This window comes from Diceros bicornis, chromosome 24, assembly GCF_020826845.1.
Source record: "Diceros bicornis minor isolate mBicDic1 chromosome 24, mDicBic1.mat.cur, whole genome shotgun sequence".
NCBI classification, from domain to species: domain Eukaryota; kingdom Metazoa; phylum Chordata; class Mammalia; order Perissodactyla; family Rhinocerotidae; genus Diceros; species Diceros bicornis.
In genome coordinates this window covers 25126962-25140120 of record NC_080763.1, presented here as the reverse complement: position 1 = coordinate 25140120, position 13159 = coordinate 25126962, and the positions used below count along the sequence as shown (strand labels likewise).

The 13159-nt window shown below is 55.5% G+C and overlaps 2 protein-coding genes across 3 annotated transcripts in view; both read left to right on the top strand.

The window, feature by feature from the left end:
• POMT2 (protein O-mannosyltransferase 2) overlaps positions 1-4276 on the top strand; it is a 43182-nt gene extending 38906 nt beyond the window's left edge. For both annotated transcript variants that reach the window (XM_058567436.1, XM_058567435.1), the window contains 3 exons: positions 384-524; positions 710-824; positions 1682-4276. In XM_058567436.1, the coding sequence (XP_058423419.1) occupies positions 384-524; positions 710-824; positions 1682-1787 (362 nt within the window). In that variant the 3' untranslated portion in view covers positions 1788-4276. The remainder of the gene's footprint in view (positions 1-383; positions 525-709; positions 825-1681) is intronic.
• Positions 4277-7834: 3558 nt separating this feature from the next.
• NGB (neuroglobin) lies at positions 7835-12923 on the top strand. The gene is made up of 4 exons (XM_058567434.1): positions 7835-8098; positions 9639-9750; positions 10375-10494; positions 11932-12923. The coding sequence occupies exons 1-4, from the start codon at positions 8010-8012 to the stop codon at positions 12064-12066; spliced, it is 456 nt and encodes a 151-aa protein (XP_058423417.1). The 5' UTR covers positions 7835-8009; the 3' UTR covers positions 12067-12923.
• Positions 12924-13159: the final 236 nt, after the last annotated feature.

The window sequence follows — 13159 nt, the reverse complement described above, 5'->3', positions numbered from 1 at the left end:
AGCTGTGTGGCAGCAAAGATGTGGGAGATGGAGGGGAGGGGGGAAGCCATCTGTAGGGTGTGCAGGATGTTGGTTTCTTTAGAGGCTGGCTGCCTTCTGTCCAGACACCAGCATCAGGCCTCCTGCTGTGTTTGACGCCCCTGCCATGGATGCTGACGCCTAACCGGGCTGGGGAGTGAGCAGGGCTTTCGAAAGCCAGTTACTCCTCTCTTCTGCCAGCTGCTGTCCGGTTGTTTGGCTTGGTTCAGATGAGGGAAGGAAGGCCAGATAGGATGATGTGGCTCATTCAAGTCACACAGCAAGTAAGGGGCAGAGCTAGACTAGACCCCAGGATCTCTTCCCCTCCCTGTCTGCTGACTGGGGCTGTGCTGCTTGGGCCCCAGGGCTGTCCCAGGTCCTGCTGCGAGGAGGCGGTCAGCTCCTGCTTGGCTGGACGCTCCATTACTTCCCGTTTTTCCTGATGGGCCGGATCCTCTACTTCCACCATTACTTCCCAGCCATGCTTTTCTCCAGCATGTTGACAGGTCGGTGCTGCCCACCGGGACTTGAGTGATAAGGGTGGGGGATGGGGAGGAGGAAGAGGCATCGTGGAGCAGCGGTGCTAAGAGTGAATCTCTCTGCTCCCCTTACCTGGGGTGGCTCCTTTCTGCTGCATCCGCAGAAGTCATCCTCTGACAGACTGGCGCTAGGTGTCGCTTCTTTCCACCAGGTGTTCTGTGGGACACTCTCCTGCGGCTCTGTGCCTGGAGCCTGTCCTCATCTTCCCTGGCCAGGGGTGTACATGTGGTGGGAATTCTGAGCCTGCTCCTGGGAACTGCCTACAGGTGAGCATCCCCTACACCTTGCATTTCTGCCACCCACCCCCAACCCTGATGCCTCAGCCCTGGGTGCATTTTAGAATCCCCTGGGGTGCTTTAAAAGCATACTGGTGCCTGGGCCCCATCTCCAGAGGTTCTGATTCAGTTGAGCCCAGTTTGGGCCCCATCAGCCACAGTTTTCAAAGCTCCCCTGGTGGCCCTAACGTGCAGCCAGATAGGAGAAACACAGGGCTAACTCTGCATTCTTTCCTTTTGCCCATGCTTCCCAGCGTTTGTACCACCCAGCACACCTGGAAGGGTGCCCCTCTTTAGTCACCGTGGCTCCCTACTGAAACAGCTCTCAGTGGGGTGAGGGAGAGGGTGGGTAGAGGAGCGTGGGGGGGTGTGGTGTGGCTCAGAATACTTGGAAGGAGGGAGTTGTTTGGAAGCTGCCTCTCCTCTCCTCACCTTGTCAGTCTCGCAGATCCCCTATTGAGAATCACTGGCCTTTAGGGGCCAGGGAGGCAACATAAAAGTGTGAACAGGGAATGGTGGAGCCTGTGACCTGAGAGCATTTCCCCATTTTAACAAATACTCTGGGCCAAACAGCCGGTGACCAGACCCCTGGACTGGTCTCTCCCCTGGGCCTCTTGGGAAGAGCACTTTCCTTTGTTGTCATTAAGTCAGCATCTACTAAGCTCTCAGACTACAGTGTGCCCAAACGACAAACTCAGACAGATGTGGTGGTGAACAGGAATGGGTCTGGTAGGTGAAGATCTGATGAGCTCCAGCAGGAGGAGCTGCATTTCAAAGATCTGTAGGGCCCCCTGCCGCTGCTGAGGCCCTGGGATGCCAACGGCCTCCTTTTGGCTTCTCTCTCACAGCTTCTACCTCTTCCATCCTCTGGCTTATGGGATGGTTGGTCCCCTAGCCCAGGACCCCCGAAGTCCGATGGCAGGACTAAGGTGGCTGGAATCATGGGACTTTTGAGGCCGCTGCAAGGACCCCAGCCTGAGTCCAGGGACTTCCTGGGGACAGCGAGCTGTGAAGCCAGTCCCTGGACCCTCCCAGCTGTGGAGGAAGATGCTTGAGGAGTCTGAGGAGTTCTGCTGTCTGCCAGGACCAAGCTCTGGGAGCATACCCAGAATTTAACACAACACTGGAGAGAGCCATGGCTCTGTCTGCAGAGGTTCCACTGCTGGGGATGGCTCAGCAGCAGAGGACAACTCTCTCAGGACCGTTTCCCTGAATGTGCAACATGAGGAAGGATGAGTGTGCGAGAGAGTGGGTGTGAGTGTGTGGGAGTGTGAGGGTACACTTGTCCATATACCTGTGAAATACAGACCGTGACTGTGGACAGCTGAGTGTTATAAACTCCAAGAAATAGTCCAGGGCTACAGTAGTATTTTCTGGTATTTTTTTCACACTGGATTTGGTTTATAAGTAAGATCCCTCAAAAATTCTCTGACCTCCGAGAGGGCTGAGATCGCTGACCTCACCTTGGGCTATCACTGAGGGCAGAGCAGAAGGGACCGGCAAAGCTGTGCTGTCCTTCTTCCCACAAACAAAGCCAGCGGGAGGGTTGGCCTCCCAGCTGCTTCCCCATGTGGCTGCTGCTGGGAAGTCTCTTCTGTGGCAGCGGGTGGCTGGAACTTCCTGCCTGCAGTGTGCACAGAGGACTGGGCTCCAGAGCCCAAGAACTCACCAGCCCTTGGTTGGCCCTCCTCAGCCCTTGGTTCCTTGCTTTCTGAGAATGTCACACTGTGAGGTTGGTGGGAGGAATGGCGTCCTATCCTTGGCTGCTCTGTGTTCCCAGGCCCTGCGTGCCAGAAGTGGTTTCTCACTGCCCATCCCTTACTTTCTACATCCAGCCTGACTCGAGGACAGGACAGATGCATTCTCCTCATGGCTGGGAGAGCCTTTGGGGCCCCTTTCTTAGCACTTGAGATAGATGTGCGGCAGAGCAGGGGTGTGTGGTGCTGGCCTGAGGTCCCAGTGGGGTGCTGGGGTGTGGACTGCCCCAGCCAGTCTGGGCTGATGTTCCTGTCACTCGCTAGGCATTCCCCATTTTTACTTCTCTAGTCCTTCCCTGCTGACACCCCGTTTTACGCCATTTTATTTTCCTTTCTCTGTGTCACTGTTCCACCAATCTCTTTCTCCCCAAAGACCCTAGAAATGCATCACAGCTTCTACTCTCTACCACTTTGAAGCCCAAGCAGGAAGCTCACAGCTATTCCTTTTGCTTCCTCCCCAAAGGAATGGGATTAAGAAAACCCTTGGGTTAGACCCAAACCAACCCAAAGCCAGCCCCTCAGCTTGCCTCCCTCCTCCCAGTGCATGACAGAATATTTGTTTGTCTCAGAGGACTGTGGTGCTTCAAGGTTTAATGATGAATGTCTGCCACACACCATCTTCCCTCCTCTATAGCCCCCACCAGCTCTGACAGGGTCAGAGCTCTTTAGAGCAGCTTCGGGAGGCGGTTGCCACGGAGACTGGAAATTGGTCCCAGGGACAGGCTGTGCTACCTACTGGGTGGTGGGGAGGGAAGCTTCTGGCCATGCTTGGATGTTCAGACCAACCATCATTAATGTTAATAGAGGAAATGCAGCAATGTCAAAAGCAAGGCAGGTTTGTTAAATTAGATCTGGGGCCTGATGACCTCCCTCTTCCAGGGCTACAGCCCTTTTGACTTCCCCCAGCAGGAAGCGCTGCCTGTGTGCTGAGTCTGGGCTGCTTGCTTAATTGCATTTCTGGAAGGGAAAGAGAGCAGGGATGGAGAACCTCTGCTCACCCCTTTCAACCCACCAATCTCCCTCCCCTCCTCCCCACAGGCAGAGTTGGTTTCTTCTGAGCTGGGTGGGGGCAGCCATCTGGGTGGGCTCTCCTGGAGGTAGCATGCAGGAATCTGTGCTTGGCTCTTAGCTGAGAACAGTGGCCCACGATGACAACCAGGAGGCGGCTGATGATCCCTTGTGCCTTCTTATTTCCTAATGGGATCTTGTTGGAAGGGAGGAGCTCTGAAGGAGCTAAAGGGGCAGCCACTCGGAGTGAGGGGGAGGAAGGAGAAAGCTCAGCCAGTTTCTGCCTGTCCCTCCCTCCTGATCTGGCCACACTGGGGACAAAGGGTTCCTCTGTCCCTTCCACTGCTCTCCAAGGATGGGAGAATTGTCTGCCCACTCCCTCCTCTACCTCCTTGCCCAGACTGGCAGATACTTCTCTGGGGACAAGGCCACGTGGGTTGATGCAGCTTCAAGTGCCCAGGTTCTGTTGTTGGAAGATGCTGCGGAGAGGGGCTGGCAGAGTGGTGCTCCAAATATGGACTCCAGCCCCCAAGAATTGGCAGAAATGTGACATGCCCCACAAACTTGGTGGTGGAGGAAGAAGACTTCTGTTAGCCCAACCTCCAGCCAGCTTCTTGTGCCACGTTTTATATTAAAAAAATTTTTTCCACGGATAATCAGAGGATAATTTGTAATAAATAGCTCTTATTTTCAATGCTATGTTGTTCTTGTTGTACTTAATTGAATCTGACTTGCCCTCTGGCTCCCAGAAGGAAGAGAAGAATGTTTTGACTACAAGAACCATTCCATTGTGTCTCAAGTCTGAGGCCATTCTAATTCCAGCAGAGGCCCTGGGCTGCGAAGGTGAGCCTAATGACCCAGAGGGCATTTGGGCCCTCTCACCTACAAGGTTACTTGAGTAATGTTGGTTATTATTTTGATTTTCTTAAACTTATTCCAAAATAAGTAGGAAGCTGGACCTTATTTTTTCTCTTTTAACCTGCCCACACAAGTATAGAAAGGAGTGAAAGATAACAGTTGTCCACTTCTGAGACAGCTGAATAGCCCAGAATTGTAGCAACTTCCATTCTGCTTCCCCAAGACTCCCATCTTGACAGGGGTCTTCTGTTATCAGGAGTCACGTTTAGGTCCGAAGGGGGCAAGAGCTGACTTGTGTTGGACAGTAGGTGGGGGAGGAGAGAAGTAGCACTGCACTGTGAAATTGGGGGTCTTCTGGGCTGCCTGACTCCTGTGCCCCTTAGGACCCAGAGTAGCTGGAGTCAGGGAAGGGGAGGGCATGCAGATCTTCAGGAGGTGGAAAATGCCTAGGATAGGCAGGTTAGAGAAGGACCAGACACTTCTTGACTAGCGCAGCTTAGTTTACCAAGTCCCGACACATCTGTGACACTTCATCCTCATAAAGACCCTGTGAAGTCAGGGCTGTTTTTGTCCTCGTTCTACCCATGAGAGATTCAATTGCTTGCCTGAGGTCCCATGATCAATAAATAGTAGAGCCAGGACTAGGCGCCAAGTTGGGCTTTTTCTGCATCTCCAGCCGGGTCCTGGGACTAGAAGCACCTTCCCAGAACAACCTGGCAGCTCTGGGTCGCCTGGGGAGAAGGCGTGGACTTGGTTCAGAGGTGTCCAGGTTTAGCATGTTCCTTTGTACATTCTGCTTAACGCATGGACAGCTCATCTAGCGCCCGGTGTTTCCTGGTGCACCTAGACCAGTTTTCTGAGGAAAAAGCCCTGATTTGTGGCATTTTTCCAATTTCCATGGTGTCAATACTCCCACCATGGCCTATTTCAGGCTACCAACCTGATGTCACTGAAAGATGCTCACATTTGGCTCTCACAAGCCATCTAAGAGCCTGCCATTGACCTAGGCCCAGGGACATTGGCTTTGAACTGTGGAGGCAGCTCTTGGTCACAGCCCCTCATTAAAATGAGGGAGGCAGTGGAGCATGGAGGCCTGGAGGATGGGACAGAGTGAAACCTGAGGTCAAATCCTGGCCCCACCGTTTATTAACTATGTGACCTTGAGCTAGTTACTTAACCTCTCTGCCTCTGTTTCCTCAACAGTAAAACAATAAATAGTACCTACTTCGTAGTTATTGTGAGGGTGAAAAGAGTTAATGGTGCAAAGTACCTTGCACAGGGCCTGGACAAGAATGCTCAGTACGTGCTAGCTCTGGATTACTGTTGACGAGAAATTGACCTCAGTGACGGCACTGGCTCTAGAACAGTACTTGAACACTCCCCTTGATTAGAACCTCCTGCCCAAGTCTCGGGCAGATGCCAGGCAGGGAGGGGAGCTCCTGTGACTTTCCCCAGCCTCTCAAATGTGGAATCAGACCCTCCATCTCCTGGTTGGAATACACCACCCTGAGTGCTTAGGCCCAGCCAGAGTCTCAGGCCTTTTCTCTAAGGGGAGCAGAGATTAGAGTACACTTAGCTCTCTCCTCTGGCCTCCTGCTGGCTCTAGAAGTGCTGAGTGAGTGCTGACTCCACCACTTACTAGCTGAGGCCATTAACTCCCGTTAACTTATCAGACCCCAGACCCTGTCCAAAGGAGAAAGGAGGCAAGACGGGTCCCGAGTGTAGACTGATGCCAGGAAGGGCAACCTGGGTGGAGTGGGAAGCCTTAGACGAGTCAGGTGGCCTACACGGAGCATCAGGCACCTGGGCACTGAAAGGTAGAGGTCACCGGAGACATATGTCGCCTCCCCACCATCCCCCCATGACCTGCTGACCTGGCTGCAGGGCCCAGGATGCCAAACTGGAAGTCTAGTCCTCAAGTACCCTGGCCACCTTCTTCCTTCAGCCCTTAGTCCCTTCATGCTCTTACTTGGGGATCTCACAGACTCTTTAGGACACAAGCCAGGCTGCCTCACAGTCTTTCTCTCCTGCTCCAGCCCAGAGACCCCAGAGATATGTGGGGAGATGGGGAAGAGAGGAATAGGATGTACTCCAAACTCCTGAGTCCTTGGACGAGGGAGAGCAGCTAGGTGGTTTCATCGGGCTTGGCTGTGAGCAGGAAAGAAGAGTTCTGCTGAGACCCTCAGTCCTGACTCAGGGCCAGAAGGAGTTCTAGAAGGCAAGGACTCAGCACTCCATGCCTAGCACAGGGTTAGGCGTGGAGCCTCAGCCTGTCCATCACCAGTGGCCCTGGAACACTCACCTTGTATTCATGGAACCATAGGAGGTGGACTGAAAGGCCCCCTAGAGACCTTGCTACCCAACCTCCTTACTGTACAGCTGAGGAACTGGAGAGAGACAAGTGGGCAGACTGAGAGGACACAGGCTCAGAGACATGAAATAATGAAAGATAAATGAGGGTTTTGCTCTTCAAAACCTGCCCACCAGAACTGGGCTGGGGCCTGGGGAACTTTCATGCTTGAAAGAGAAAGGTTTAAGTGGAATTGACAGGTGACCAACTTCACACCCTGAATGGCAAGCATGAGATTCTGTTACCAGAACTTCAATTTAAACTTGTTAAAGAGTCTATTAAAAATCGTGGAATGGTGGAATGTTCGGGCATAACTCCGTCAGTGTCCAGGTAGTACAATGCTCATAGCTGCTGCACCTGGACCCCACCCTGGCCAAGCAGATTGGGGTTAGAATGGAGCTCACAGATTTCTAAAGATGGAGTCTCAAGAGAACCCAGGCCAGGCTGGAAATGGCTGCCGTCTTGGCCCTGTCCCTAAGGCTGAGAGCCAGGGTGGCGCCCAACGTGCAGGGTGCCTCAGTCAGAGCCAGAGCTAGAGCAGAGAGTCCCTCAACCTCAGCCTAGTCACACAGGTAGGCGCCCTGGCATCCCCAGATCAGCCCACGGGGCAGAAGGAAGCAGACCGTGTGCCAAGGGGATGGCAAACTCAAATGCCTCCAGGCGGTGTTTGAGTGGGCTTTGTGGAGAGGTGGGCCTGCAGAGCCTACCTGAGGCGATCAAATTCAACACGGCGCCCTAACTTGTAAATGGTAAAATTACCACCAGTTTCCGCATGAGAAACAGGCCCGGAGAGGCTCGACGATTTCCGTTAAGCTCTGAAGCCCGGGCATTTCCCATGCCACCAGGTCGCCCCTGGCCAGAGCCGGTTGCCCAGAGGTGCGCGGCTTGATGGACCGGAGGGGGGCGGGGGTCGCGGTTGCTTTAAAGCGCCCCAGCCAGGGCGGCGCGGGGAGGGGCGCTCTCGAAGCCGCGGGGCGCAGCGGCCGGAGTGGGGTCCCTCGGAAGCGCCAGCAGGGCCCGCAAGGCGGGGGAGCCTCCACCTAGGGCGGGGAAGGAGCGGTTGCTGGACCCCGCCCCGCCGAGGCGCGCGGGCCGTAGGGGGTGCGGAGTGGCCCGCGTCGCCGCGGAGATGGCGCGCCACGTGCGGTGACGGTGCCCGCGCCCCGAGGGTCCCAGCTCTGCGCCCTGCGTTCCCGGGCGAGCATGGAGCGCCCCGAGCCCGAGCTGATCCGGGAGAGCTGGCGGGCGGTAAGCCGCAGCCCGCTGGAGCATGGCACCGTCCTGTTCGCCAGGTGAGGTCGGCCCGAGCGCCCCGGGGTGCGGGAGGCGGGGTGCCTCGGTATGAATGGGTTCCAGGCGGCTGGACCAGCACCAGAGGAGGGAAAACTGACCCGCTGCCTTGGCTCTGGGGCGCCTCCAGATGTGCGCCAGAGGAGCGGGGCCGGCGACGGGTGGCGCAGCCCCTTCTTCTCTTCCCCGGGCGGTGAGCGCGTCCTGCGAGCCAGCACTGCACATCCCGCTCCCAAGCCGGCTCACTGGGGGCGGGCGGGGGTCCTCTCCGCCGGAACTCCTTACACTCGGGCTAGCGGATGGGGTCCCCACTGCGCCCTCTCCCCGACTCTATGCTTCCTGTGTGTTTGTTCCTGGGGTGTTGACTGCAGGGGTGTCCCCCCGCTGTCAGTACAGGGAGACTGAGATGCCCCGAGGGCCCGTGCAGGGAGGGTGCCGGGCGCCTGGCGGGGCCTGGGTCCGGGCCCCAGGAGTGTGCGCTTCCAGCAACCAACAGGAGGAGAAGCCTTTTCCAGGAAAGGACCAGGCTAGAATCAGAGAACTGCCAGGGAAGGGAGGACAGGCACCCAAGTCTGGCCCCAGGGGAGAGGGGGTAGGGGGTGCGCAGACCCCAAGGGGGAAGGGGAGGCCAGTCTTCAACCTTAGCTGAGGGTCTCTGGGTAACCCCTCTGCCTTCACAAAGAGGCAGCACTCCCTTTCACCATGGTTTTTCCGGAGCCTTGACTCCCTAAGCCAGCCCAGAACTTCTGAGGAACCTTTTGCAAAACCTCCCCCCAAACAAAAGAGGAATAAATTCCCAGTTACACAAAAACCCAATGAGCCCTCCCAGAGGTGGCTGAGGGCTTCTGCTTGTGCCTCCAGGTTCTCCCCAAGCCCACTGTTTTCTCAGGCACCCTCTGAGGCTCTCTACTCCCAAGCTGCGTGACCTTAGGCAAATTACTTAACTTCTCTGGGCTTCTGTTTCCTCCTCTATAAAATTGTGATGACAGTTGTACCCACTGCTTAGGATCCCACAGTGTACCCCCTGTGAGGAATACACGAGTTCACCACGTGTAAAGTACTCAATGCTCAGTTAAGTGTAGGGAGTTCTTAATATTATTATTATCATCACTGGCTGGAGCCCCCTTAGACATGATGAGACTGGGAGGTTCTGACTCAAGAGGGGGAGGGGTGGGGAGAGAGTGGGGGGTGGGGAGAGAAAGAGAGACAGAGAGAGAGAGAAGTGTTTTCCTCTCCCCACAGTGTAAGCCCAGGCTTCCTGTTTGAGGACCCCTTCCTGTCCCAGTCCACACCCCTCAACTGTTTATGGAGGGCTACTATATGCCAGGTCCTGTGAGAGGCCTGGGGACACATTGCTCTTTCCCGGATGCCCCTCAGAGCCTGCAGAAGAGGCGAGAAGGGGGCGCCAGCAAAGCTGGCAGAGGGGTCAGTGCCAGCTTGGAGGGTGTGCTGTAGTGGCCCAGCCCCACCCCACTGCTGGAAGCCAGGGCTGATGCGGCCGGCGGGGCCTGCAGGGGCTGACACCTGGGCCTCTCCCCGCAGGCTGTTTGACCTGGAGCCCAACCTGCTGCCCCTCTTCCAGTACAACTGCCGCCAGTTCTCCAGCCCAGAGGACTGCCTCTCTTCTCCCGAGTTCCTGGACCACATCAGGAAGGTGAGGGGAAGTCGGAGCCCAGGGGGCCTCTGGGATCCAGGAGGGCGCCTTCCTGGGAGAGTGAGGGCCTCGGGAGAGGGGAAATTACTTCTGCCCCAGGCCTGGTGTTACTCCCCTCCTTCTGCTCCCCACGTCAGGGGCATCTGCTCCTTTCCCTCTGCACGGAGCCGGGCCCAGTCGGGGGCACCAGTCAGCCCTCTCCCCTCCTGTGCTCTGCCAGCTGGTCCCAGCACTGTTGTTGTCCTCGGCCTCATCCCCTGGCTCCTGTAGGTGGTGTTGGCACTGATCCACTAGGGGTCATTTCCCTATGAAAACCAAGCTGGGATTTTCTTAGAGGCTCGTGACTCTCACAGGGCCTCAGTTTCCCCTCATCCCAGGCAAACAACAGTGTCCAGCAGGCACGTTTAGGGCTTTGAGCCCTCAGAGGAGAGGGGCTTCTTTCACGGTGTAACATTGGTAGTTTGGCCACCACATGTTTGGCGCCTACTGGTGCCAACACAGGTTGCCTTGCGTTTCTGATCCTGGAAAACTGAGGGTCCTGGTCACCTCTGACTTCTGGTTGGGATCCTCAGGTTCCGGAGGGTTGCTCTGGCCTCTGTTTCACTGCTGCCTCGGCCTTGGCAGGTGATGCTGGTGATTGATGCTGCGGTGACCAATGTGGAGGACCTGTCCTCGCTGGAGGAGTACCTTGCTGGCCTGGGCAGGAAGCACCGTGCGGTGGGCGTGAAGCTCAGCTCCTTCTCGGTGGGTAAAGGGTCTCTTCCTCTCTCTGGAGCCCCTGACATGAGACTGCCTCTCTCTCCCAGTCCTCCCCTTCCACCTGTTCTCTTTTCCCATTCCCACACTCTCAAATGACCAGGGCTCGGGGCCTGCACCTGTTACTTACCTGCTGTGTGACCCTGGCACTGCCTTGACCTTTCTGAGTCTCCAAATTTCTCCAAACCATAGAAATTTAAGGAGCCTTTAGGATTAGCTGGTCTGCTCAGTTTTCTATTGCTGTGTATATAACCATACCCAAACAAACTGGCTTAAAACAATGACTTGTGATTCCTCTGGGCTCAGCAGGGCGGTTCTTCTGTTCCACATGGTATGGCTGGAGTCACTCATGCACTGCATTCAGCTGGGAGCTCGGCTGGGGCTGGGTCCAAGATGGCCTGTCTTCCTGTGGGATCTCTCTCTGTGTGGCCTCTTGTCATTTGGTGGTGTAGCCAAGCTTCTTTACAGAGTGGCAGCTGAGTTCCAAGAGGACAAGTCTCCAAGTGCCAGTGCTCATCCAGCCTCAGCTGGCATCACTCTTGCTAACGCCCCATTGGCCAGAGTCGCACAGATGAGCCCAGTGTCTAGGTGGGAGGACCCTGCTCAAGGGCGTGAACCCTTGAGGTGAGGTTCACTGGGGGCCACTGACGTGACAGTCTGCCACATAGGCCAGTCACCTTGCCAGATGGTAAGCACCTTGAGCAAGGGACCGAGTTTGTCTTATTGTCCTCTCCATCCCCAGCACTAGCACAGTGCCTGGTCTTTAGTGGATATTCAGTAAATATTTGTGAAATAAATAAACCCTATTTTATTATAATTAATAATAACAAATGAGAACCATTATTATTGTTGAAGGCTTACTGTGTACAGATGCTGTGCTAAGAGCTTTTTATAGAGATCTCATTTAAGCATCCCAACAATCTGATGAGTTGGAACTTTTACTTTGCCTGTTTTACTGATGAAGCAGCTGAGGCTCAGACAGGTTACATAACTTGCTCAAGGTCACACAGCTCATAAATGGTGAAGTCAGAAAGTGAAGTCAGGTCCATCTGGTTGCAGACCCCGGGCTCCTAACACCATGATTGCTGCTTTGCAGAGGAGGAAACTGAGGCTGGGGGCAAGACTTTGCTTGATCTGAGCTGGGGGTCAGAGGCAATGCCTCGGCCCCTCTCATGGAGTGATCGAAAGGCTAGGAGTGGAGTGAAATGCTCTGTTCACTATAAAGCCACCCAGTTAAGGGGAAGAGTGGGCACAGTATGGTACCCAAGGATGGGGGCAGAATCCTGCTCAGGAAGCGTGGACCCTGCAGAGGAGAGAAGAAAGCCCAGGAGTCCTTATCAGCCCCAGGCCTCAGTGTTCTCACCTGTGGGATGGAGCGATGCTTTCTTGCCCTCGGGAATGACAAGGTGCCCCTTGCCTCTGCAGACGGTGGGTGAGTCCCTGCTCTACATGCTGGAGAAGTGCCTGGGCCCCGCCTTCACACCAGCCATGCGGGCCGCCTGGAGCCAGCTCTATGGGGCCGTGGTACAGGCCATGAGTCAAGGCTGGGATGGCGAGTAAGAGGCGGCCTCTGCCCAGCAGTTTCCGCCTCACAGCCCCCGTCTCTCTGTGTCTGTTTATCTGTGTCTGTAGTAGCCCAGGCTCCCCTAGGCCTGCCTGCATCTTGGTCCTTGTCCCCTTGGCTGTACTGGAGAGATGAAGGAGCAGGGCTGGGTCTCAATCCCCTCCACCCCCAGCTGCAGACAGGAGTGGGTTTTCCTTCAGGAAGGGGCTTCCAGATTTCCTCACACCCCCAAAACGCTTCTTGCTCTCTAACATCCCCTTCTCCACCATGAGGAGGAGCAGCGTTTGGTGCAGCAGTGGCACAGGGCCGGGAAGGGATAGGGCTTTGAGAGAAGGGGCTCTGCTGTCAGCCACCCTTCTCAGGTGAGCCTGGGCCAAGGTGGGCAGTTGATGGCTGAGCATCAGGCACCTCCCATCTTGCCTGCCTTCAATGCCTTTCCCTCCCAGGGGCCTTTGCTTCTCACAAGGAAAGAGGAGGGACAGCTTGAGCCTTCCTGGTGGAATCAGAGGCTCAGGGAACGGCTGAGGAAGGAGAGGGACCTGGATTTGTGATGGGGGTCATCTGAGTCTCAGGGGCCTTACTTAGAGGCCCCCTGACAGAGTAGTTTTTCTTTTGTGGTGTCTCCCTTCCCTCATTCAGCACTTCTGGTGGGAGCTCCCTTATTATCGCTCTGTAGGAGCCAGGGTGGGGTGGCGCTGGGGAAGGGCAAGGAGGGAGGGGTGGCTTCATTCCAACGAGACCTGAGTTCGGTGGCTCTTCCTCACCACCCCACTCCAGCAGGGCCTGGATCTTATCTCCCTGACCCTCCTTTCTGCCTCTGCCCACACCAACTGCGGGTCCACAGCTCCCTGTATATAGTCACGTGTCACTGAACGACGGGGATATGTTGTGAGAAATGCGTCATTAGGCGATTTCGTCACTGTGCGAATGCCATAGAGTGTATTTCACAAACCTAGATGGTATAGCCTACTACACACCTAGGCTATATGGTACTAAGCGTATGGAACCATCATATATGCAGTCTGTTGTTGGCCAAAATGTCGTTATGTGGCGCATGACTGTATAACACCCAGTGTGTGCCTGTACTTA